Source organism: Mauremys mutica, chromosome 4, assembly GCF_020497125.1.
Source record: "Mauremys mutica isolate MM-2020 ecotype Southern chromosome 4, ASM2049712v1, whole genome shotgun sequence".
NCBI classification, from domain to species: Eukaryota; Metazoa; Chordata; order Testudines; family Geoemydidae; genus Mauremys; species Mauremys mutica.
In genome coordinates, this window is record NC_059075.1 from 139,461,373 (window position 1) to 139,488,816 (window position 27,444).

At 47.1% G+C, this 27,444-nt stretch overlaps 1 protein-coding gene across 2 annotated transcripts in view; it reads left to right on the plus strand.

Annotated features, from left to right (window-relative positions):
• MAPKAPK2 (MAPK activated protein kinase 2) overlaps window positions 1–27,444 on the plus strand; it is an 81,945-nt gene that overhangs the window by 43,573 nt on the left and 10,928 nt on the right. The window contains exons 1-2 of one of the 2 annotated variants that reach the window (XM_045015206.1): window positions 5,331–5,357; window positions 22,917–23,056. In XM_045015206.1, coding sequence (XP_044871141.1) covers window positions 5,346–5,357; window positions 22,917–23,056 — 152 coding nt within the window. In that variant the 5' untranslated portion in view covers window positions 5,331–5,345. Of the gene's footprint in view, window positions 1–5,330; window positions 5,358–22,916; window positions 23,057–27,444 lie in introns of those variants that run through there. The other variant, XM_045015205.1, reaches the window with a different exon arrangement.

Genomic DNA, 27,444 nt, shown 5'->3' on the forward strand with positions numbered 1-27,444 from the left:
CCTTACCTACCAATTCTCCGAGGCTGTTACTTTGCTTTCCATTTTCCGTATTTTGCTGCTCTCACTCCTTCCTTTCCATAGAATCACGAAGTCTATGATATTTATGATTGTTTTCAGCTGAATTGCCTTCCACCTCAGGATTCACAACCAGTTTCTCCATGTGGCTCAGAATCAAGTCTAAAATGGCTGTCACCATGGTTACTTTCTAAACTTTCGGAAACAAAAAGTTGGCTCCAATACAGTCCAAGTACTTATCTTGAGATTTGCCATATTACTTTTCCAACAGATGTCTGGGTAGTGCAAGTCCCCCATTATTACCAGTGCTCGTGTTTTGGATATTTCTATTATTTGTTCTAGAAATGTCTCGGCCACCTCCTTCCCCTCATTTTTTGGTCTATAGTAGACCCCTGCCATGACCTCTCCACTGATTTCCCTCCCCCCCCTTTATTTTCACCCACAGACTTTAAACTGGTTTGCCGCTCATCACCCTTGGACTTCAGAACAAATGGATATATTCTTGATGTATAATGCAACACTTCTCTCTTTTTCCTTCCTGTCTTTCCTGAACAAGCCATACCCCTCTGTACCAATATTCCAATATCCCCAAGTGTCTGCTACGCCAGTTAAGTCATAATTTAGCTTATGTACTAATACTTCCAGTTCTTCCTGGAATACGGCATGATAGTTGTTTCCAAAGCTGCATACTTATCCATCAAGCATATGCTTAGGTTTAAATGCATGAGCAGGTCCATTGACTTTAGTGACTTCATATGCTTCAGTGTTTGCTGGATCAGGTCAGAGTGCTGAGTGCTTGCTCTCTTCATTTCGAACATAGCAGAGCCTAGATCTTAAACCCAGTATTCCAATTGTGGATGTTCTGGAACCATTTGGAGGTGCCCCCTCTACCCTGCTGTGCAATGTAACACTCTGTATATGCATTTCAAAATCCCATGAGCCTATATTTTTGTGTGTATTTCCCTCCCACGGAATACCTTAACTTCAGAACATTCTCCCTCAGATGTATTCACTTGGTTTCCCTCTCTCGCCTTCATTTCCTGCCTGTATTTGTAACCTCTCTTGGGCTCCCTTCATGTATTTTTTTTTTTCACCATCCTCCCCGACATTTGCATCTCCTCGATGAATTTCATTAGTGTCCAGTCGGCTCTCTCTTCCGGATCATTAACAAAGATGTCCCACATGACCTGTTCTCACGTCCATCCCTTTGACTCCCTGCTAGAGTCGTTTCTCCCCATCCCTTTTTCTGCGACTCTGTGTGTGCTGCAGTTCGTTGTTGATCACCATCAGCCAGTTTGGAACTCTGCGTAGCAGCACTCAGAGAATGCCCAAGTAATTCGAATACGCTTCTTGATTATCACGATGGGAAGTCTTTGATTTCCTCTCTAGGCTGATTCCTCAGCTGAAGAGCAAACATGGGAGTCTTCACACTAGTCTTTACTAATGTTTAAAGTATGTTGAGTTAATTGGCAATTGGTTAACTTGAGGTAAAGTCGAGCAAAGGCAAACCTCTGAGGCCGTGTCTTCACTATGAAAAAAGGTGTGTTCTTACCTCATTTTAGCAATTTAAGAGGTAAAATCCAAGCAAATACAGGCAGTTTGCAGTTCTCACATGTTAACAGGTCTAGGTAAACCTTAGCCTCCCTCCCGCCTGTACCTGGATTTGCTAACAGGTGTGAGAACAGACTGCCTTGCCTTTCGCTAGGATTTCACTTCATGTTAATTAGCATGAGGTAAGAGCACACCTTTTTTCCCTAGTGTGGTCACATTCTGAGGGAAGCTTTTTCTTTCTCCCACCTTGCTCGCCAGGCAGAAGGGAGGGTGCCAGTTCCTCTGGTTCCATTCACAGGGCTGTCATGAGAGACTCATCTTTTTCCAGCAGAAGCTATATTTAGCGTGTGTGCTGCTCCCCTGAGACAATAGGTGGATCATTTGTGGCAAACATGTTGGGTCATCTGAGCTGTAGAGACAACAGGGCATCTGAGGTTCAGCAGGAAGCCAGACCGTTAGGCAGGTGACTGGAGCAAGGTAGCAAATCAGAGGCGTGTTTTGCCACCAGATTGGACAAGAAATGCCTGCCCCTCAGTTGCCAGTGCTGTGAATGGAAGGTGTAAACCCTCCAGAAATCTGGGGATGTCTTAGTGTCTAGAATGTGATTGACACCTCCCCCCCCCGCCAAATACCAACACCTTTCACTACATCAGCCTTCACAGCCCGCTGCCCCTCAAACCCAATTTGTCCCATGGCCTCAATTGCAACCTTTATTTGCAACGGGTCTTAACTTCACACCCAGTCTGCCCCTCGCCGAGCAACATGTTCACAGCGAAATTGTCACTGTCGTCGGCATTTCGCTTGTAAACTCTCCAGTCAGGGTCTCTTCGTTCCTGTCTGTGTGTGCGCGCGCGTGCGTAAAGCAGACCATAGGACAGATTTCCCTTCTGCTTGGCTGATCGGCTTCTCTGTACAAATCACGTGTGCTGTTCTTGGGGGATGGGGCGTGGGATCAGTGTAACCTATGAATGAGTTGCTGCGAAGGGGGATGGAGGAGGAGAGAGAATTCTGGAGCGTCAAAGTTTGTGGAATTGGTGGAAACTTCCTGGGCGAGTCCTGGAGTGATTCATGGCAAATCACAGCCTGAGGAGGAGGTGAGACTGAGTCAGTGCAGTGGTGTCTGAATACATACACTTAATTTCCTAATACAGTTGTGTGTTATCCCAGCTGCCTGTCTTCTCTAGTATCCCTCCCGTCTGCCTAGATTTCAGTGCAAAGAGAATGGCAAAGGCTTCAGCCTGTGCCTGAAATGCACGGTGGAGGTCTGGTGAGAAGAGGGCGGGTGGGATTCGTATTGTTCTTGTAGGGATGCTGGCTTTTAAGAACACTGCTCAGAATCTGGCTGTTGGGTAAGTGCCGAGCTAATGCAGGACACCCCTTCTGGGTGCCATGTTCATAGCTGGGAGTTGGGGAGGGGGCTGATACTTTTCTCTCACAACCATATGGGCAGACCCAGATAGTGTTGCTGTTCTGTGAAGTACAGAAGGGAATGTGACTCTGTCGTTGGCAATAAGTGATGCAGGAGGCACACAGCCAGACTTGCAGGAGAAAAGATCTCCACTGAGCATGCTGAGAGGCCAGGGCTGCATAATATAATATAATAATTGGAGATATACCAATCTCCTAGAACTGGAAGGGACCTCGAAAGGTCATTGAGTCCAGCCCCCTGCCTTCACTAGCAGGACCAATTTTTGCCCCAGATCCCTCAGTGGTCTCCTCAAGGATTGAACTCACAACCCTGGGTTTAGCAGGCCAATGCTCAAACCACTGAGCTATCCCTCCCCCCAGGTAGGTAGGTAGGTAGGTAGGGGGCCTGTAGTTTGTCTAGTAGCAGACTGGCCCAGCTTGTGTGCTGAGTTCCAGGTGTAACACCAGACTGGATCCCTCCTGGAATCTTACCCCCTAGCTCCAGTCCCACTCATCATACTATACATGGCCAATTGGAAGGAACTGGAGCAACGGGCAAGGTGTGATGTGTGGGCTTCTCCACTGCCTCTGCAAGAGAGCCAGGGTGGGCCTCTGATTAGGTTTTGCAAAGATGCAGTGAACCAACAGCTCCTTTTGGAATCACGGGTGCTGCGAGCACTCGGCCCCTTTGGAAACCAGGCTCTGAAGCTCCCATTGCCAAGCGGCCCACTAAATAAATGCGGTTGGGAAGGCTGAGCTGTTCAGTGTGTGGTCTCAAAGCTCAGACAATGGTGCTTATTTAAGTGTCCAGCATCTAGCCCGAGGATTTCAGTGAAGCTAGCAAGTATGTTTAGCTTGGTGTGTAACTAATTTCTTTCATGCTGCCTAATGGCTCCTGAGGGATCTAAACTGAGCCAATAGAGACAGTGCCAGCAAAAGCCATCTGCTTCACACTGTGGATATGTGTGTGTATGTGTGTGAGAGACAATGACATGATATAGCAGGTAAACCATTGCTTTACTATACCGCCTAATGCTGACAAAGGATGCACTTCCCCATCCCCACCTTTCATTCTTTCCAGAAGCACACATTTTCTAGAGAAAGGGGATGGCTTAGTGGTTAAGGCACTGCACTGAGACTCAGGAGTTGGGGGCTCAGTTCCCAGCTCTGCTACTGATTCCTTGCGTGACCATGGACAAGTTACTTAAATTCTTTCTGTCTCAAGTTCCTCCTCTGTAAAGTGGAGATAATGGTAGAGAGGTTGTGAGGATAAATTCATTTGTGCCTGGGAGGTACTCAAATGCTGCAGCACTGGGGTCATATACCTAGATAGGAACCTAATTTGGTTTTGGTTAAGTGGTGTAGGAATCTGCAGTATATTAGAGATGAACATGATGAGAAAATTCCTGTAAGTAGGGTGAATTTCAAGGCACTCATCTTTCATTGGGATGATATCTTTCGCTGTTCTGCTTTTATCTCACAGACCACTCCTTTTAAAGAGCACATTTCTTGTCATCCTTCGCTACTTTTTTTCTCCATTGCTGTCCAATATTTTATTCCCCACCCATGTATCTGGCACAATCTTAGCATAATCAAAATAGCTGCATTTTTTTCCTCCTTTGAATGTGCTGGGATGGGATGCATCTGTTGAGATGGGCTGAATAATTTTGCGGCCTCTTCCCTACTCATTGGGTCTGATTAGGAGCCTATTACAGGAAGTCCTTAGTGGAGCTGGAGCAAAATTAGCACAGGGATTTCCCCACTTGGATCCTTTGAGGCTGCTACTTGGCCAAGAAGATTTATTTGTGCTAGCAGTTGTTTGAGGCCAAACCCATGGGGGGTTCTTGCGGATCTCCTAAAATAGAACCATTTTTTGAGGAGGACTGGCTTCCTGGCTTGCTTCTCTTTAAACTAGCTGTGGCCACACTGGTTGACCTACCAGGAAGTCCTTCAAGCTGTCACTCCCCATCTCTCTTCCCACCCCAGATTTGAAGATGCCTTCAGAGATGATGCTCGATAGCAAACAAAATGAATATTCTTGATGCGAGGAGGGCATGAGTGTCTCTTCCATAGTGTCTTCTGTATAATGGGTATAAGTTACTGAAACTGTGCGTTTTACTTAACGAGACCTTTGCAGTTTTCAAGTGTATTTCAGCAAACACCTGTTTCTGTCCAGCTGTCTATTTTCTTTCCTACTTTTGTTTTTAAACCTCCAAAATATTTTGTGTATACATAGAAGCAGATTCGCTTTGCTAATCAGCCTCCTCCTCCTTCCCCTGGTTGACTGCTTCAGTGGGGCTGCAATCCAGACTTTTACAAGGGAGTCTGCTTTCCAGGCGTGACTAAACTGCTGTGTGGAACACTAGCCTTGGATGCCTCTGATGGTATGTGGCAAAGTGACCAGCAAGATATTTGTATGTCTTTTATACCGTAGATGCTTTACTGTAATGGTAGAAAGGGAAAAATAGAGTAAAAAATGAGGGTGTGTCTAACTGGATCTTGTATATGTATGGAGGCTATAGGTTGTAAGGAGTCTCGCAAAACACAGCATGGAAGTCCACACATTTAGCTGAAGGCCTTGATTTAAATTTTGGTTGGTCCCAAAGTATGACCTGACCATCAGCTTTTATTTTTAAAATGGAGCTTCAGGGGTCAATTTATCATCAGAACGAGAGTGCTGTGATGTTTCTTTTGAGACAAAGCTGCCAGGAACTGAACGTTGCAAACAGGAACGCTAAAAAACAAGTTTACCCCTTTTGACTCCAGTGAGGTTCAATGGGACATGGGGCATTTGGGGGAAGGATGGATCAGGAAAAATGAATATTGTGCTAAAAATAAATAAACAAAAATAAAATAACGGTCCTTCCTAAATAGGGACATTCCATACTTATACTGAAATAAATCACACCCCTCCTGAAGGAGGAAACACCAGCTATCCAACACCTCCACTAGCAAACCAGTATGACTTAGGAACTTATTTGTGTATTTGATGAGACTTCCTCCTCAAGGCTTCCAGCCAACGGCTTTCTCTAAACCATGATGTTCATGAAGAAACTGGGGACCCTCTCTCTTTTCTCAGACCATTGTGGCTGCAGAATGATTGTGTTTAAGCCTCTGCTCTGCAGAACTGCCCTTGTCCTCTGTCAAGGGGACGCTTTCATAACTCCAGGCTCCAATTACTGCACGTCATGCCTGCCTTTCTGATATGGCTTCAAGGTTGTTTGACAGTAACTTCTTATATCAGAGTTTAGGGAAACTTAGTGGTCTGGCTTTGTGCAGCCTGCTCTGAGCGGATGGGAGTGAATGCCTGTTCCAAATCCTATTGCTAGCTTCAGAGGAATGTATGATTGACTTTCATTGTCCAGGTCCGACATTGTAAATGTCTGGCATGGAAGGTGCAGTGCTGGTATCTATAAAGAGGATCATGGCTCCTGACCCTGGAATTCACCTCCCTTGATAGCAAATGAACGTCAAATGCCCCTCTGGATATCTGGACAGTCACCTGCCTTTTTGCTCGTACAAAAGAAACTCCTACACCCAATGTTAAAGCTCTTGAGTCTCTCCCTGCCAAATTTCCCCATCTGTGAACAAGAAGAATACATACCCCCCGCCCGCCTTTGAGCCTCTAATGAAAGGCTTTGGGTAAGAGCCTATGCAGCTCTGAACCTTGCTCCTCAAGCATTCACTCACTAAGTCTCCTTGTGGAGTAGGTAGCATCCCCATTTTACAGATAACTAAACCAAGGGTTGGAGAGGTGAAGTGACTTATTAAAAGCTATGGTGGTTTTAGAAATCTGGAGCTCGGCTCCAAGCCATGCTACAACCCAGTGGATCATAGGACCTTGCCTCCAGTTACACTGCGGTAGAGAGGTGATATGGTATCTGTGTCTTCATGTTGGAAGCCCCACTCTCTGACTAATTGCCAGAGGACATGAGTAAATTAAAGCTCTAGCCAGGGATGCTCTAGCAGTAGCCGGCTGATGTTTTTAGCTCTGGAGGTCCCTAGTTCAGTCCCCCATGTGTCTGCCAAGGTGTCAGCCATCACATTGGCGTTGTGAAGAAAACTTGGATGGGGTGGGGGAGAGAGAGTTTGGGAAGGAAGAGAGATAAATTGCCTGTTAGTGGTTGTTTGTTTTTTTTATTTTGCCCGGGGTGGGGAGGGTTTAGTTGTCTTCCTGAGACTTATTGTACCTTTCATCTTATCTGATGCTCTTTGATATAGTCTGGCAAGAGTCTCTTGTCAAGTGATTCTAAAAACCTACTGGGGTTTGCTTTGTCATGACTGCTTCCTGCTTTTGGGGGTTTTGCTCAGCAGGCAGCTCTGTGGGCGGTCGGCTTTCCCCAATAGGTTTGAGAGCTGCAACCAGTCAGGCCTGTCAGCCCATCAATGAGCTTGTGTGTGTGTGTGTGTGTGTGTGTGTGTGCGCGCCCGTCCGTCCGTCCGTCCGTCCCCCAGCCTTTGGAGGGACACATTCTGTGTCCTCACCGCAGTCCCTGGGCCAGAGGATTTCGCTCTTCCCCACCGGGGGCCAGAGGAGTTTGGTGCTCCTGCTGATTATTGGGGGGGCCCTGTGCCCCTGCTTGCCCCCCTAGAGCATGCCCGTGTGTGTGTGTGTATCTGATTGTCTGAAGTTGTGTGACTGTCTTGTTCTCTGATGATTTATAGATTTCTCTGGGGCTATTTGTCACTGCAGCACTCCGTTTATGGGCTTTTTTTCCCCCAAACTGGCTGTGCCTCTGTTGTAAGCAATAACCATAAAAATACTTCCTGCACCCAGTAAATTGGATCAGTCTTCTGTACCTAGGAGGTCATTTTTGGAACAACTTGTTCTGCGTATTCCAACTACCTTCCTCATTGACTATTTCCCACTGTTGAATCTCATGCTGATTGGAGTAAAGCAGAAGTGAGTAAAAGCCATTCATGCTTGAGAGACCATTAAACTGAGCTTAGGGAAGGGAATCGGTGATGGTGGTAGCACTCTAGTAAGGAGGAGAGTGCAGTTTAATTCCTTCCTTCAAACAAAGGTTTGAAATGCAAGAGAGAGGAGGTGGTTCTGTGCCGCTGTGGGCATGGGGAGTAAAGACCCACATTATACTGCATGCTGATGATGCTTGGTGCCTGCCATCAAGACCAGTTCCATGTGCTGTGCTGATTGTCTCTAGCCTATCTCAGCCTTGGGGAGTCAGCAAACGAGAATGTGTTCCCCATGTGTCTTTATCCTCGCAGATGTTCAGGTCAGGGCAGGCTGGAGTCCTTGCTAATTTAAATACCATGGGGATATTCTTTTGCTAGCAGGAAATGAAGATGATTGAGATCCCCTTGGATTCCCCTGTTATCACTTTCCACTTGACATATCAATACTGTGATCTCAGCAAAGGCCTAGTTTAGAAGGGGAACCAGAGATAGCAGAGGTGGAAAAAGCTGAAGTGAAAATAGCTGCTCACTGTAGGGTTTTTATTGCAAATTGTCAGTCTTCATATTGGTTATCTTCCTCTTTGCTATTCCTCTACCCCTCTTTCCCCAAGCTCTGAGTTAGGAAAGTTACTCCTCACACTAGCCGTTCTCTTAAAAAAGTTGTATTTAGAAGGCTTGTATCTTGGTAGCAAACCCTCCTGCAACCTAAAGCATTCTAACCCGTGATGTGAGCATTTTCTGTGTGAGGCGGTCAGTGTGTGCCGCTGGAACACAGGAGTGGGCAGAGATCAATTAACCCTTTCTGTACCCTGACCCAACACAAAGGGTTCTACCCAAGGCATTGGAACTAAATTAGGGACATGGGGGGGGGGTTCTTCCTAATCGACGCACTTGAACGCACTAGACACGGTGTCCAAGTGATCGGAGCAAGCTGTGAGCTACAGCAAAATATTTTTGATTCGCACTGATAAAGCAGCATAAATAGTGACTAGGGAGCAATGGATAAGGCACTGGGCCAGAACTTTGGAGACCTGGGTTCATGTCATAGCTCTGCCTTACTGATCTGTAGGGTGACCTGTGGCAAGCTATTTTGTCTAGTGGTATTTTTATAAAATGCATTGATATAAGTATGTATATATAAAAGCTATGTGCCTGCTAGGGAGTGATGGTTTTATTAATTGCACTGAGCCTTGCATCCAAGAATTTCAGAGTACTTAAGGTTGTGAATGATTGTAATCTTCTGTGAGTAGGGTATTATGATCCCTGTTAATGTGAGGGGAAACCAGGCCACACAGCAATTAGTGGAATTCCTCCTGCCATGTATTGAGCTGGGGATGGAACCTGGTGTGACATGTCATTCCGTGTTCTTTATGAAAATATGGACTGGAAAAAAGCTTCGTTTCCCCGTGAACTTGTGGGTCAGCCTGTGAAGAACGGTTACAAGGGCCCTACAGAGTCAGGTGGTCATGTCACCTGATACTAAAACATTACCTGGGACTTCTTGTAATTTTCCACTATAAGGGAAGTGGGGTCAAACTAGGAAACAAAGGACTCCGGCCTTATGCAAATCCTATTTAAGAGTGGGGAGTGAGGTAATCCAGGCCATCAATTCTCCCCTGCTACCCCACCCAAGATGACTGCTGGAAACAACTAAGACTGAACTGGGGAAAAGAACTGAACCCAGGCTGGAAAGGCATCTGGCCTGTGAAGAAGATATTAGAACCACATTTAGGGTGAGAAGAACTTGCATGTAACCAGTTTCTTTAGTGTATTAAGCTTAGTTTGCGTGCTGTGTTTTATTTCCATAGTAATCTGCCTTGTTCTGTCTGCTATCTCCTTAACTACTTAAAATACACCTGTTATAGTTAATACATTTATTTCTGGTTTATAATATAACCCAGTTTGTGATTTCTAACTGGGGGCGGGGGAGGGAGGGCGAGAAATTGTGCATACACTCTTCTACATTGAGGGAAGAGGCGAATATACTATATCTTTGGGTCTGTGTTCCAAGGGAGGTGGACATCCGAGTGCTGGAGCAAGTCCCTTAAACTGAGTCTTCCCAGAGCTGGGTGTGTGTTAGAGGAGGTTTTAAGAGCCTGGCTCAGCAAGACAGGTAAAAGGGGCCCATGCTGGCAGAACAGGTAGACTCAGTGGTATCTCAGCACATCAAGTGACTCCCCAAGGAGTCCAACCCGTCACACCCAGATCTCCTGACTCCCAGCCCAGTCTCTTATGGAAAAATCATCCTGTAGAATTTAACATTTCTAAAGGCTTCTCTGCAGTGTCATTGTAACCATGTTGCTCCCAGGATATTAGAGAGACAAGGTGAGTGAGGGGATATCTTTTGTTGGAGCAACTTTTGTTGGTGAAAGAGACAAGCTTTGGAGCTACCCAGAGCTCTTCTTCAGACCTGTGAGCTCACACGCTTGTCTCTTTCACCTGCAGAAGTTGGTCCACTTAAAAAATATTACGTCGCCCACCTTGCATTCTAAAGGGTTGTTGAAACATCCTATGGAAATTCATCATTGGATCTGCGCTATAGAATTTTATAAGATAGCTAAAAATAGAAGGGCTCTAAATCTCAATCAAATCCTATGGGTTTGTAACGTAATCTCCATAGAAACCCAGTGGCTTCATCCACTTAAATGCCACAGGACTTCACAATAAGATGTGCGTAACTACAAGACTACCCTTCCTTTCTGCACTCAGGTTGCACCCCTACCCGCCAATGCAGAACAAAGACAGAAATGCTTTTATGTCTTCATCCCTGAATGTTACACTTGCTCTGTCCTTTCTCCTTCATCCAGGCTATAAAAAACACATCGCTGGTAAAAGAAGAGGGGGCAATGGCAATAGGGTGCTTCTGTCCTCTTCTCCCATCCCCCTGTCCTCCCGATCTATTATTAATTTATCTTTGCATTCTAGTAGAATCTGAAGCCCCAGCTGAGATCAGGCCCTGTTGTGTTAGGGGCTGTGTCTGCACCTGGTGAGATAGTCCCTTCCCTGAAGATCTTACAGTATAAATAGACAAGATGGTCACAGAGGGTGGCAGGGGCAAACGGGGGCACAGAGAGGGGAAGCGAATTGCCCATGATCACACAGTAGGCCACTTCTGGGAACAGAACGCAGATCTCCTGACTCCAAGTCCAGTGCCCTCCCTACTGGACCAGGGATACTTAGACTGAGGTTCAGGAGTTGCAAGTGGGTTTGTAATGTGTCTCCTGTGGCTCTTTGCAGCACCTGATGTTAAGACAATGTGTGAGTTAATTATTAACCAATCAGGATGTTTTTACTAGGTTATTAACCCATTGTAGAATACTTGAGCAGTCATTTTTGTTGCAGGATATCTATCTGTCTGTCTGTAAACCCAGGGTTGTGAGTTCAGCCCTTGAGGGGGACACTTAGGGATTTGGGGCAAAATCAGTACTTGGTCCTGCTGGTGAAGGCAGGTGGCTGGACTTGATGACCTTTCAGGGTCCCTTCCAGTTCTGTGAGATAGGTACCGGTATATCTCCATATAGTATTATATTAAACCATGAGTTCACGTTACTGTGGCTCTTTTGGATAATGTCGATCACTAATTTGGCACGTGGACCCCTGAGGTCTGAGTGTCACTGCACGAGACCCTTCCCTAGTTTCATCAGAATTGTTACTGGTGGGTGGGAGTGTCCTCAGATGGCAGCCTGGAGACTAATGGAAGCTCTCTGCCTGGATTTGCTATTTGTCACCTGACGTGCACATTCAGAATGTACTGGGGGTAAGTGGCCAGTGGAAGAGGCATGAGAAGTGACACTAAGAATAGGAATGATAACAGCACTGAAACTCATTAGCAAGTTTCCTGCCCTTTCTGGGTCCAGTTATATCCAGAGGCCTCAGGGATAAGGAGGGAATGAGCACCCTGCTGTCTCCTTACCCCCACACTCCTGAAGCGTTGAAAGGCTGAGCTGATTCGGAAGGACGATGCAAATGCCAGCTTTGTTAGACTCTCTTGTGCTGGAAACTGGGGTGGAGAGGGGAGATCTAATGCTGGGTGCTCTGCTGGAATGAATACAAGTGGGGGTACTGTCTGGGGACTCGTGGTTCTGATGGTGATGGCTCTTAGTGTTGGAGCACGGGGAAGGAGGATGAAGAGGAGACGCTGCCTCCCAAGAGAGGGTGGATGTGGGATGCGGCGGGGGGGGGGGGCATTATCCTTGTCATTGGCCAAAATTTCCCTCCCTTTTCCGTACTGTTATGTTGCATGCTGCCACGCCCCCACCCCACCCATTACAAAGATGGGTGTATTTCGGCAGTGCTGTGCTTACCTCGGGAGCTGTCAAACGCATCGCCTGCCTGACGTATTCATGTGACCCACATGAATGTTTAGAATCTAAGTTTTCCTTTTTTAAAGTAACCTCGTGGTTGCAGAGAGAGGCCTCCAAACGTAACTAATGCAGGGTGGTCTGCCTGAGTCTGCACACGGCCCGAAACAAGGACTCTGAGAGGTGTAACTCCACTGCCTGTCATTAGCCTCTTTGGGGTGTTGACTCCGAAGCCGAAGGGCACTTGAAAAGTCAGCATGAACTATTTGGAGGAATGAGTGGGGGTGAAACCTGTGAGTGGGGGGAATTGAGAATTACTGTAGGGAAGGAAATGCAGGGAGAAGAGGAAGGGAAACAGAAAGGAGGATGGTGGAGGAAGGAGAACCAAAGGGCAGAAATTATGGTGGTCCTGAAGGCGAGCACTGAATGAAGCTGAATGCAGCAATATGGTACTGAACAAGTGATGATACCCGCCAAGTTCATTTACTAAACAAAGGAGCTTCCCTGGAGCTGTGTGCAGACCTCCTACTGGCACCAGCCGAGAATCACTGTGGGTTGGGAGGAGTATGGAGACTGCAGCTTTAACCCCGGACCATAATTAACAATGAAATTCAGCCCTCTCCCAGAATGGGTTTATATCCCTGGTCTATGCAGCAGGTCAAAGGTGCCTGTAGCCCTTTGCAATGCAGCTGTGGTTCGTGTGTGCATGTAATATAAGTATCCCTCCTTGATCTCTCTCTCTCCTGTTTTTCTTCCGCCCCCATTTCCAGCTGCTCAGTCTGACCTTCCTTGGACTGCCAAATACTCCTACTCTGCAGGTGTTTCCACTTGGGAATTAGGGACATCTCTAAGTGTTGAGATCTTTCTGCCTCAAGGCCAGATGCCCTGGAGTGATTTTTGCATGGCTTCTGCATGGCCTTCTTGTCAATGTCCTGAACCTCAAACCAGAGCTGTTTGCTTTTCTTTCAAGGCTCCTGCAGTCTGCCTGGCATATTCCCCAGCAATAAAAGCCTGCCTATGAAAGAAACGTGATTAAATCTGGCCTTTGTTAAACATCTCACTGCTGTGACCTTCATTCTGCTATCAGAAAAGCCTCCTGAAATGGAACAAATTACCTTATCAAGAGTTAATCACTCTCCTCTCCCATCCCAAAATGGACTGTTCCCCATTCCCCAGGGAAACAGGAAATCGGTGGTGGTGGGGTGTCTGAGTATTTATTTAGTTGAATTGCAGATAGGGTGTTTACTTGCCTGTGTGGGTGTCTGAATATTACAAAGGCAAATGTCACTGTGGTCTTGCTGTACCTGTGCAGGTTATAGGGGCCACGGCTCTGATTTCATTAGTAATACACTGAGCTGCTTTAAAAGGATTCTGAGTTACCTCTTAAAAAGTAGATAGATCTATTTATACCCTCCCCTGTTTGTTATAGTCAGAATAACATGAAAATATTTCCTGCCGTCTAACTTTTCTAGCTGGCGATTGCAGATGATTCTTCTTTTCCTGCCGCTCCCCTGCTCCACCAGGCTTTTTGGAAACAGCTGTAAATAATAGAGCTTTTAAAAATAAGTCACAGCTTCTATATTGTGTTGTGATTTTGCCCAGATTATCTTTTGATGCACTAGCATCTCTCACAGTGGCAGTGCTGCAGCAGACAGCACACTGTTTAACTGTGGGTCCTGCAAATAGTGGTTTCTTAAAATGTCAGAAGAGACGGGTTTTTATTGAAATAAACTATTGGAAGAGTTCAAAGGGAGGTTCCCTTGCTATTCCCCCTCTCTTGTGTGTTGCATGTACCTTTGTCTTTCTCCTGGGCTGCTGCTCATACTTGCCAGGAGCTTCCCATAAACACCTGCAAAACTACTTCATTGTCCTTCAGATCTCCCCTTAAATCTCTCCTTTGCTGTCTCTTGATGCCTGCAAGAAAAAACACAAACTTGACTATGGTTAGGCTACTGAGACCACCACCTGCCATGCTGACCAATGTTGTCTCATTGCTTCTTTGTCCAGTGACACTATGTGCTGTCTGAGGTGAGAAGCAAAGCGGGTCTGCTTAGGCAGAATGTCTTTTGCTGGGAACAACACAGTAAAGGCAGGAAACTGTTCATCCTGGGAATACCCGGGTCAGAAGGCAAAGAGATGTTTGTCTCCACCCAAGCGGTGACGGGCAGGGGGGCCAGAATCCCCCTTGCTGTACCATAGAGGGGAATACAAGTGCTGTGCCCTGAGCTCTGACTGCTTAGGCTCATGGTAGATCCTGGGATCCTTTTTGCAAACGTAGGGTTGTTAAATATGCTGTGTCCTGACCAGAGAGCAAATGTGAAAAATCGGGACGGGGGTGGGGGGTAATAGGAGCCTATATAAGAAAAAGACCCCAAAATCGGGACTGTCCCTATAAAATCGGGACATCTGGTCACCCTATCCCTGCCCCGTCAGGGAGCCAGCCAACTTAAAAAACTCAAATCCTCTTTAGCGTCTCTCCAGCTGTAATACCCCCCCGTTGCACGTACACAGGCCCACCGATTTCATATGTTTGGGCCCCGGGACGGGGGAAGGGTAAGATCAGCTCTGCACTGTAAGCCATTAATAGCGACAGGGCAATTCCGGCAACTCCATCTTCAAAGGTCACAGGCTGGGATGGGTGGGTGGTGGGGACCGATCTATTTCAGACACTGAAAGGAGCCTCTGCAGTGACTTCCTCTTGTCTCTCATGACTCTATTATTTCCTTGCTGTTTATAGTGTTGGTGCTTCCTGTTCTTTTATCGGCCTCAGCAGCACCCCCGAGCGAGTGCGCACAAGGGGGAGGGGTGGAAGCAATAATGTTTTTTTGGGGTGGGCTATTCCCCCCCCCCTTAAATTCTGTGTATTTTAAAATGTCATGGCTGCCTCCTCAGAGAAACGAGAGCAAAGAAAACAGCATCTGCCCTCTTGTCACATGGGGCTTGTTCGATACCAGTTGGGTTTTGTTGCAGCATCGGAGCGCTCGTGGGAAACCGACAGCGGTGACGTGAGAACTGGAGGTTCCCAAGCCAGCCTGATATCCCCAGGGTACCAGGTCACCCACAGGGGAAATCTCATGCTCTTTCCAGGCCAGTCCTGCTGGGCTGTGTGGGAGATTTTCTTCTCAGTAAAGGGGGTTGGTAGAGTGTGTGTGTGTGAGAGAGGAAATGGACAAATATCAGAGCTGTGTGTATCCTGTCATCGGGGTGGGCTCACTACCCCCACTGATGAGAATTGACCAGGGGCGACCTGTACCTCTCCCAGAGCTTTGCTTTGAGTTTCCAGTTTGGCTGGTGCCGAAAAACTCCTGTCACAACAGCTGTTTTGCCTGGTGTCTCTCACCCTCTACTGGTTAGATTCAGAGCAGCTGAAGTGAACTCTGGCATGGGCCCTTTACCGCTAACAGAGACTTTCCTTTAACTCAAGAAGGAGGATCAGAGTTCTGAACTTTCTTGCTGCCATGATGTCTTCAGTGACCATGGATTTGGTTATGATATGCATATGGATTGTCAGCAAGGGCACTTTTCTTTTTTGATGGCATGGGAGAACAGGGTGAGGAGGGGGATGAGCAGAGGTTTTCCCCCCAATCCCTAACAAAAATACCCCGATTTAATGTCAGAAAGCAGCACACACTGGAGTGCATTTCTGTTCTTTAAAGTGAGATCGGCTCAGCACAGGCTGGAGATGCTTTGGGGGGCGTTCCTGTGTTCTGATTCCTAGAGGTATAGTATTGAGGCAGCGAACTTTATTGGTGCCAGTTGCTGCTGAAATCTTTCCGCATGCGTGATGGTTTTATACACTCATGAATGAATTAGAGGCAGCCTGGCATATAGAAAGAGCAGCTTTGAACTTTGTTTCAATTTTCTTTATTTATTTGGACTAGTGCCCTAAAAGGATAAAGTGAGCTTAACGCAAAAATGGGTTATCCTTTCCGTAGTTCACTGGGCTTCTGTGCTAAGTGGCTTGTGAATGGTGCGTGTGGTAGAATTGGCCCTGTGGTACAATATGATTTTATTTCTAGGCTAGAAACAGTTCCAGATAGTACCCAGGCTGTTGAAATCCAAAGTGGGGCAGAGATGGTCTCTTGGGTTTGGTCTGCACTTAAAACTTACACTGGCGGCATGTACAGATCAGTCAGGGGGTGTAAAGCCCACGGCCCTTAGAATCATACGAGTGTAGGACTGGAAGGGACCTCGAGAGGTCCTCTAGCCCAGTCCCCTGCATTCAAGGCAGGACTAAGTATTATCTATTCTAGGCCATCCCTGACAGGTGTCTGTCTGACCGGAAACATCGCTACGCTTATGAAACCCACCGTGTAGACACAGCTATGCTGACAGAAGGCTCTGTGGTGTAGACATAACCTTGACGGTTTTGTTTGTGCTTGTACAGTACAATGGGGCCCTGAACCACGATGGGGACTCCTAGGCGCTACTGCGATACTAATGATAAATTCAATCCTGTTTCTATGATGTGTAGCTGGGAATAATGTCTGGACTTCCATACTCTGGAGAGGGCTGCTGTTAAAAGCCCAGGCGGGGAAAGCAAAGATCCCCTCCCACTTTCTAGTTTAGCTATTTAGGTCAAGTATCCCAGTGGAGTTACCTCCATGTTCACCAGTTCTCATTGCCACATTTTGGCAGGATTGGCCTTGGATACTGAGGTATGAGTGACCAAGTTATAAGTAATCAGGCTAATGGGATTAGGGGCCAGGTAGCCAAAGATCGGCTCTTGGCTCCCCTCTCCCTGTAATGAAGTACAGGTTTTTATTGCAGGTTGGGAATGCAAACTTACCAGGCCAGATCTATACTAGGAGCGCTTTGCTGGAGACTGGTACGGTACCCTGGCAAAGTGCTCCTAGCGAGGACTCCATTTATACTGGCAAAATGGTGCTTTCAGCAGGATAGCTTGTTCCACATATCCCCTCCCCTCTTGCCCCACCCACCCCGTGAAATAAACCGTAGAGGCAAAGAGTTTGGCCCGTATGACTGCATTTACTGTAGGGGTTTTTGCTGACACCGCTCTGTCAGTCAGGGATCACACCTCTGCCCACTCTGTCTGACAGAGCTATGCCAGCAAACATTTGTAGCATGGACCCATTCAGCTATCAGGGCACACACAAACACAAGCAAGTGTGTGTGTGTGTGTGTGTGTGTGTGTGTGTGTGTGTGTTTAAAAACAAAACCAAAGCACATTCATTTACATGCCCAAGAGTTGCTGCCTTCTCTCTCTGTACAGTAGAGAAGCAATCACTGCCTCTTGAGGAAATGTCCCGCAGCAGCTAATGGAGAATCTTATTCCTGCTCTAGAACTCGGTAAGATGATTTTGAAAACTCATAGCAAGGATCTTGCTCTCGATAGGGCTTCAGGATTCCTATCCTGCTACATTCGTGAGGATTTGTCCATAAGAGGTGGCATTTGTCTGCTCCCTGACTGGGCCTGGGAAATCCGCAGTGATTCTTTTGTTTTCTTAGCTGCTCCCTGGCCTCCGCGCTAGGAATGCACCATGCAGTTCTGTCTAATAGCCAGCCTAGGCTAGTGGCTTTCCCTTTTGTTCCTTCCCCCTCGGGGAACCTCTTTGAGCCTGGAATGCAGGTTTGACAGTCTGTGGAATGTGCCTGGCCTCAGCTGGGGCCCCTAGCTCTGTGCTGTGTGTGTGTATACACGGTGGCTGCTGGCCGTATCTGGATAGGCTGTGGCTTGGTGCTGCATTCTTTCCAGGAGCTGTCATGCTGTTTGCTGACACCGAGTTGCCAGTCGTAGCTTGGGTGCAGAGCCTTTAACTGAAAACGTTTGGCTTGTAACTAGAGCGGTAGGAGGCAGGGTCACCTCGTAGTTAGAGCAGGGGGTTGGGAGCTGGAACTCCCTGGTTCTATCCCCCACTCCACCACTGACTCACTGTGTCAGACTTTGAGTAAGTGGCTTAACTGTTGTATTACAGTAAGGTGACCAGATAGCCAGTGTGAAAAATCAAGACATTTCTTTTTTCGGGGTGGTGGTGGAATTGTGTGTATATAAGACAAAGCCCCCAATATTGGGACGGTACCAATAATATCAAGATGTCTGGTCACCCTAAATGACAGTAACACCTACTGCCCTGTTGTCTTGGATGCTGTACAAATACATAGCGAGGAGCTTGCAATCCAAACAGACAGGACAGACTGAGAGTGGGAGGGGAAACTGCGGAACAGAGAGAGAGTCAGTGGCAGAACTGGGAATAGATTCCCATCTCCCAGTCCAATGCGCTGTCCATTAGACGACACTGCCTTATGTGCTGTTGGTATCACCCTCTGTAAAGCGGGGGATAACTGCTGCTGCTTGTCGTGTGTGGAGGGGTGATATTTGGCTTTAACCTGGCAAAGGTCTTTTGGTTCTTTGGATGAAAGTTGTCACGGGAGTGCATCGTTTCTATTCAAAAAGTGGTGTGAAAAAAAATTGCCTTTTTTTTCCCCGGTAAAAGAAAAGTCCCAGAATATGTCCCTAACCTTGTTCTATCCACCCCAGGGAGTCTCTTCCCTTAAGGGTGTAATACAGTCTGGCTTGCTGTGACACACCTAAGCACACACCAGTACACCATTGATGTTCTAGCTTATGGCTTTCCAAACCACCGTTTGCCTGAAGCTTGTGCTTTTATTCTCAGTCTGAGGCCATGTGCTGCCGAAGGACATAAAATTTAGATGGGCAGTGTGTAAATCTGAACGGAGCTGAGCTAGGCATTTGAGTGTCCACACATGGTGAGTTTCCTAGGGAAGGGTAGGTAGATACCTCTCCACCTGGGTTGCCCAGCTCTGGTGCTAAACTTTGCCATTAAACTGAAACACAGACCCCAACAAGAGCCTGGATGCAGAATCAGCGAGACAAATATCCAGTCTACTTAACAGCATGCATGCAACAATGAGCCTTGAGATACTTGCTGGAGGGAGGGTATGTGGCTTTGTGTAAGACACATTTGTTGTCTTGTATTTAGGAGTCTGCTGCATATATTTAAGGCTGTTTGTTTATGCCGACAAACATGGTAATTAAAAAACTCTGGCAGACTAGCAAATCTTTCCAGCACCTGAGAGCTGTGAGCAGCCTTTGTGGAAGTTAGGGGACTCTTTAAAGAGCTGTTGACTCCTGCTGGAAAAGCTGAGAAACATACTATTTAGAGAGAATCTTGCTTATTTATTTTGTCTTCCCAATGCATGGGATGGTTTTTTTTAATAATCTCTGGGGGATGTGTAGCTAATGGGCTTTCTGTGTGGTGCTGAGGTGTGAGCTCATGCTGTGTATGTTCCCCAACCAACATTAATTCTATATGGTTGAGGTGTCCATAGCACCCAGTTGGGATATTCTTGGGCTCTTAATTGTGGATATTTAATGTTCCACATCCAGCATAGCAATTTTTAAAGGGATCCACAGCAGCTAAATGGACCCTCTCAATGGAGGGGAGGGATAGCTCAGTGGTTTGAGCATTGGCCTGCTAAACCCAGGGTTGTGAGTTCAATCCTTGAGGGGGCCATTTAGGGATTTGGGGATTGGTCCTGCTTTGAGCAGGGGGTTGGACTAGATGACCTCCTGAGGTCCCTTCCAACCCTAATAATCTATGATTCTATGACCCATCCCATCTGTAATGCTAATATTTCCAATAGAAAATGTCTTCAGAAAATTAAAATTAAATCCTTCCCTCCCCTTCCAAACTTTTCATTCTTTCTGCCATTCCTTGGCAGCATTTGAACCATAAAGCCCAGGCATTTATCACTTCCACTAGATGATTGTACATGTCATTGCATCTCTCAAAGGGACTTGCCCCAGGTTTCACAGCAACTGAGTCAAGAAGAACCCAGGTTTCCTGACTCCCAGTCCAGCCATCTCCCACTTAGCTGTGAGAATGTAGCAGGCTGTTACAGTTAATGGGCAGAACTGCTCAAAGCAGGTACGGTCGTATGCCCTGCTCTGCTAATAATCTGAGGTGATGCTAGTTACACAGATAAAGAAGCTTGTTCTTTAAAAGCATGTTTAACCTGCCTGTGTCCCTCTAAGCTGGGAAACATCAGCAGTAGCACTGAACACACAGGCCCAGATCCTCAAAGGTCCCATGGGAATTGTAAATTTTAATTTTTGACTAGAACAAACTCCTTGGAAAATGTTGATATGTAAACTTTCATTGGTGTATGTGTGTGTCTGGTTTTTTTTAACCAGTCATAGAGCTCTAAATTTTTTCAGAGATCAAAATATTTCATTGCCGTATTTTTGAAACTTTGAAAAATCAATAAAAATAATTGAAATTCACACTAGCATTTTTTGCTGTTTATAACCAGCTCTATTTATTATGTAGAGGCTTGATACTTCTGCCACTGAACTGATGGGACATTTTGCCTTTGACTTCAGTGGATGCCAGCCCAGTTCCCTATGTACCAAAAGCATAGTTCCCCTCCACCACTCTAGGTCCAACCTCGTAAATGCTCGAAGGGAAACATTTAGCCAATGTCCTTCAGTAGCCAGTGCTCCAATAACAGTAATTGGATGAGGAAGTTAGTTAATGTGCTCCAGAGAACTATTTTATTAAGAGCAATTATTGGGTAAATTGATGTAATTAAGGAAACCAGACTCGTGCAACTCAGCAAGATCCTAAATGGACCAATCCATGATGACCTTTCAAGTCATTGAGTAGTAATACTCTCCTCTGACCCTCCTCCTGTACCCTCTTTCAGGTGTTTAATGGTGGGGCTGATGGATTCAGTATCTATCAATTAGCCTTTACTGTTGATTGGTCTGTAACATTGCTCTAATTTGGATCCAATGGATTGAATAATCCCAGCAGAGAAACCTGTTTCATGAGGTCAGAAGTGCGAACCATCCCCCATGTATCACTAACCCACTGTGCGATCTTGGGAAAATCACTTTTCTTATCCATGCCTCAGTTTCCCCATTTGTAAGATTGGGATGATGATGATGGCATACTTCAAAGGAACGTGATGAGGCTTGAGGGCAGGTCTACACTACAGCGGGGATTGATCCACTGGTGGTTGATTTAGCAGATCTAGTAAAGACCTGCCAAATCGACTGCAGATCGCTCTCCAGTTGACCCCTGTACTCCACCCCTGACGAGAAGAGTAAGGTAAGTCAACAGGAGATTTTCTCCCGTCGACCCCCGCGGTGTAGACCCAATGGTAGCTGGAGTCGTGTCGCGTAGGTTGACTTACTCCGGCAGTGTAGACATAACCTTGGCTTGCTCTGGTTTGTATGGCTCTTTGAGCTCCTCCGCGGAAAGGCGCTGCATAAGTGCACAGCGTGACTTAAAAAAAAAAAGTCACTAGGATTTTGCAGATGTTTATAATGTAGATTGATTTCTTTGACCAATACAAAGCTCAGGCCGCTGGGAGTGATGTGATGAACAGCTCCTCTACATGTGCTTGTGTGTACTTCAAATCCACAGAATGGCAAGAATTTTTATGCATCCACTTTTTGCCACTAGATGGCACCGTCTGCCAGAGAATGCAAACAGCTGCTCTCTGCTGGGCTCCATTTATGCGGCAGGTGCTGCACAGAGGGGATGGGCTCCAAAGGACCATCAGTCCTACGTATGGACAGACCGTAAACCCCGGTAATATGTCAGGTGCTGACGTTATGTGAGTGATTTTTTTTTTTAAAGTCTGCTGCTAGCAGGGGCAGAGCTTTTTGCTATCTGAGCAGACAGGTTGGGAATGCTGTGGAGGTAGCTTCCTCTGCCTCCAAAAGGGGAGAGGAGGTGCATACTATGCTCAAGCAAACCTCCTCCTCCCCATTCTTGCATGTGTGGGGTCGTTGAAGGGAGCATTGAGCATCCCTCTGCCAAAGCGTGGGGGTAGACTCTGATGTGGGACCTCAGAGGAGGAGCCTTGTGAATTAGCTATTCAAATTTATTTGCCAGGGAAGGGCTTTCCAAAATGTCACCCCCACCCCCCGCGTGTGAGTTGACTTGTCCTGACCTTTCATCACGGACGCTCAGTACCAAGGTCCCATTGCACCCATCCTGTGATGCAGCCCAGTGGTGGGCTGAGATGTGGCACTTCTGGCCCTGACTTCACAGCTAAGTGCTGGGAGAGAAAGCAGAACGTACCAGGGTAACGTTGTCATCTGCCTTTGTTGGGTGTGAACGGTTGCAGTGTCTATTCCCAGTAAAAACTAAATAACCCCTAAGGCAGGGTCTGGCTTTCCCTGGAGAGTGTCGATTATTATATCCTTGTTGATCTAAAGATGTAGTAAGTGCAGGCCTCCTGCTGCTCGTATAGACGTCTTTGGCCTTTACTTGCAAGTTCAATTAATTTTAGGGCACCTATTTCCCAAGTTACGCTCAAGCAGGAGTTAATGACACAACTGTACACCTCTAATAGCTGTTGCTTTGTTTTGCGTTGGCTAAGAACCAAATGGCTGGAATTGTGCATATCCTCCACTAGATGGCGCTCCAAGCATTGTATAGGGCGAGACTTAAGTCACAGGTGGTTTTCTCATACCAAATAATTATGGACGAGAATGCATCAGGCTCTGTTACTTTGTCCTTCATGCCCCTAGTTTTATCTTTCCCTGATCTATCTGCAGAGGTCTAATAGAGAGCACATGAAAGCTTTATAAGCAGAATGTCATGGTGTTATGGCAACATCTCAGACCTTTTGAATCCAGAAGCTTTTGTTCAAGTGTCTTGGACAAAATTGTGATTTTGGAAATTTTGCTGCATGGGGGAGAAAAGACTGAATTTTCCTTCTTTCTTTTAGATGCTGCAGGACTGCCCCAAAGCCCGCAGGGAAGTCGAACTCCACTGGAGGGCATCTCAGTGTGCCCACATTGTAAAGATCATTGATGTCTATGAAAACCTGTACCAGGGGAGGAAGTGCCTGCTTATAGTCATGGAGTGGTAAGTGTTGTGTGAGAGGAGAAACAAGCCAAATCCCTCCTCCCACTTGACCGCATCACTTCTCTCAGGGGAGGCCGTCGCTCTAGAGAGCTATGCAACCTGTGGAAAATGCCTGGGAAATCTTAGGATATTGGGGATCATCTAGAAAGAACTGGTGCCCAGGCTCTCAGTGCCTCATACCATGTGTGTTCTGAGCATGTGAATGATTGGCCGCCAACGCTTCTAAGTATTGGTAGCTGAAGGCTGGGCCATGTGCCTTTTGGAAAGGCCATGTCTCATGGATTCCCAGGATTTACCTCTGACCCTGCCATCACATTAATTCAAACATTTTGAAAGCAGCACAGCGTATTGGTCAGAATATGCGGCTGAGGGCCAGGAACTCCTGGGCTCTGACACCCCGGGTGGTTCTATGCAAGTCATTTTATCTCTCTGTGCCTCAGTTTCCTCATTTGTAATATGGATTTTTTTAATACATGTTCACATCATGGCGTGAAAATATTCCTTAACGTTTGTAGAATGCTTTATGATCTTTGAACTGAAACAGAATTTGCTATAGAAATGCACAAGATTTTTTATTATAGCCTTTGAGAATTGTTATGTATGAGGTGGGAAGGTTTGATTTCTAACCTCAGTGTGTAGGGGGAGTTCTTGTAATGACTGAGGCGGCGTTGGTAGGGGGGAAATGGCCTTCTATGATCAGGGAAAAACAAAGCCACTGAGAGATGTAGTAGTTTGGCATTCAAGAGCCAGATTTTCCAAGTGCTCAGCACCCAGAACTGGGGCCGGAGTGTGAGCTGCTGGTTGCGGAGTCATTTGGAAAATCTGGAGCTAGGTAAGCAGGCGTATGGCCCGTGGATCCTTATTTTTCTTGTAACAGAACCCATCATATTCTCACATGCAAAGGGTTCTTCATAAACCAGAGCAGCTTTTGCCATGCAAAAGGTGTTGGTAGCTTTTGAAGTGCCAGCCGTGCTGTCATGTGTGGGGCTGAGCTGGTTGTTGGGCAGCAGTGGCTGTCAGACCAGGGGCACACCACCGGCAAGGAGCAGGGAAGAGAGTGACAGGCTGGTGTTCACAGCAATGTCTGAGCGAGTCTGGTGCTCTCAGAAGTTTGATACGGGGAAGGAGGAATGAAGGGGAAAGTATCGAAACCACATCCCAACCGCAGCTGTGATTTTTAATGCAGCTTCCTTGCCAAAACGTCTCCCGTGGCACAGGCCAACAGATTGTCAGGGGACGGGGAGGGGGAGACAGAGGAGCCGTTCAGGGTTTGCAAAGGTTAAGCTGCTGATCTGTTGTGCAAGAGCCTTCTGAGTTCTCTGTGTGGGAAGATTCTTCCAATACTCGTGCTGAGATCCCGGGCATCCGCTGGCAGAGAAGGTTTGAGAAGCTCATCTGTGTATGTGGGGAGACAGCGACGTCTGAACGAACAATAGGAAGCCGGTCACTGCGCTGTCAAATGCGCGTGTGAAACCAGTTGAAGCATTGCTTTAATAGCCACCTGCTATTTTAAAGCTAGCCTGAGCGTGATAGACTGGAATAGGCTTACACACTGCCAGGATGGGCCCTGTATAAGATGGAAAGTAACGAAAGAGGAAACAGACACGGTTGCAGTGTCCCATACAGCCCTGTGACTCAGGTATGTTCGTGTCTCCGTTCAGATCCAGGGCGTTTGGAACTCAGTACTTGGCTGTGCAGCTGTTAGAATGGACACACATTCTCTGTCCTCTTCTGTACCCTCTATCGCATAGCTCGGCTCTGTGTTCGTTATTTGTATCGGGGATAGTGCTGAGAAGCCTGTTTGAGATTTGGGCCCCATTGTGCTAGTCGCTGTGTGGACACGTACCAAGAGACAGTTCCTACCCCAAATCGCTAGACGAGACAAAGAGAGGAAATCTCGTTTCCCGTAGATGAAGAGCGTGGGCACAGAGAGGCTAAGTGGCTTGCTCAGGGTCACTCAAGGAGTCTGGTAGAGCTGGGAACTGAGTCCTCAGCCAGTGCTTTAGCCCCAAGACCTCTGTATCCATCTGGCTGTTGGAGGAATATGGAAGTTAGCTTTGTATTCAAATATTTTAGCTGCATCGTTCACTCTGCATAACTTGGGCTAGTGGCTTCAAAAGCCAGAACTCTTCAGGGAGACCAAAGCCATCGGGCTGAGGCCTGGGGTCTGTGAAATCAGTGGGAGCTGCCGGGGACAGAGCCTCTTTGAGCACCAGGGTGCTGCTGAGTTTTGTCCCATTCGCCCTTGTGCTCAGTCAGGCCTGGTCTACACTACGCGTTTAAACCGGTTTTAGGAGCGTTAAACCGATTTAACGCCATACCCGTCCACACTAAGAGGCCCTTTATATCGATATAAAGGGCTCTTTAAACCGGTTTCTGTACTCCTTCCCAACGAGAGGAGTAGCGCTAATATCGGTATTACCATATCGGATTAGGGTTAGTGTGGCCGCAAATCGACGGTATTGGCCTCCGGGCGGTATCCCACAGTGCACCACTGACCGCTCTGGACAGCAATCTGAACTCGGATGCAGTGGCCAGGTAGACAGGAAAAGCCCCGCGAACTTTTGAATATCATTTTCTGCTTGCCCAGCGTGGAGCTCTGATCTGCACGGGTGGCGATGCAGTCCCAAATCCAAAAAGAGCTTCAGCATGGACTGTACGGATGTGATCGCTGTATGGGCAGACAAATCTGTTCTATCAGAGCTCCATTACAGAAGACGAAATTCCAAAGCATTTTAAAAAAATCTCCAGACAGAGGCCATAGCGGGACTCAGCACACTCCTGCGTGACAAGCGTAACGGAAAGCCAAAGAATCAAATGGATGCTCATGGAGGGAGGGAGGGGGACTGAGGACTCCAGCTATCCCACCGTCCCTGCAGTCTCTGAAAAGCATTTGCATTCTTGGCTGAGCTCCCAATGCCTGTAGGGTCAAACTTATTGTCCGTGGTGATTCAGGGCATAGCTCGTCAATTTACCCCCCGCACCCACCCCCAGAAGGAAAAAGGAAAAAAATCGTCTCTTGACTCTTTTAAATGTCACCCTATCTCTACTGAATGCTGCCGATAGACGCGATGCTGTGGCAGTGAACGGTAGCATCCTCGCCCCCCCTCCTTGGTGGCTGATGGTACAATATGACTGATATCCATCGTCATCATCAGCCTTGTGGCAGATGGTATAGTACAGAAGGACTGGTGTCCGTCCTCATCATCAGCCCATGAGTGCTCCTAGCTGGTCTCCTGGTCATTCCCAGTAGATGGTACAGAACGGCTGGTAACCGTCTTCATCATAGCAACAGGGGGCTGAGCTCCATCAGCCCCCGCCCTTCATGTGTAAAGAAAAGATTCTGTACTGCCTGGACTATCATAGCAGCGGGATGCTGGGCTCCTCTCCCCCACACTGCTTAATGTCCTGTCTGGACTATCATAGCAGCTGGAGGCTGCCTTCCCCTCATTTTATCTCACTAACAAGTCACTGTTTCTTATTCCTGCATTCTTTATTACTTCATCACACAAATGGGGGGACACTGCAACGGTAGCCCAGGAAGGCTGGGGGAGGAGGGAATCAACAGGTGGGGTTGTTGCAGGGACACCCCCTGTGAATGGCATGCAGCTCATCATTTCTGCAGGATCTGACACGGAGTGGCTGTGCTCACTGGTTCTCTAGTACACTTGCCCCATATTCTAGGCAGGACTGATTCTATTTTTAGATACCATAAAGGAGGGATTGACTCAGGGAGTCATTCCCATTTTTGTCTTTTGCACCCCTGGCTGATCTCAGCCAGGGGCACCTATGACAGCAGCAGATGGTACAGCACAGAAGGACTGGTAACCGTCATCTCATTGCCAATTTACAATGGCATGGTAGACAGTACAGACTGGTAACCATCTCTGCTATCATGCAAAAGCAAATGAATGCTGCTGTGTAGCACTGCTGAATCGCCTCTGTCAGCGGCATTTAGTACACATACGGTGACAGTAACAAAAGGCAAAACAGGCTCCATGGTTGCCATGCTAATGGCGTCTGCCAGGGCAATCCAGGGAAAAAGGGCGCGAAATGATTGTCTGCCGTTGCTTTCCCAGAGGAAGGAGTGACTGATGACATTTACCCAGAACCACCCGCGACAATGATTTTTGCCCCATCAGGCACTGGAATCTCAACCCAGAATTCCAAGGGGCGGGGGAGACTGCGGGAACTATGGGATAGCTACGGAATAGCTACCCACAGTGCAACGCTCCAGAAATCGATGCTAGCCTTGGACCGTGGACGCACACTACCGAATTAATGTGCTTAGTGTGGCCACGTGCACTCGATTTTATACAATCTGTTTTACTAAACCAGTTTATGTAAAATCGGAATAATCCCGTAGTGTAGACGTACCCTCAGTCTGC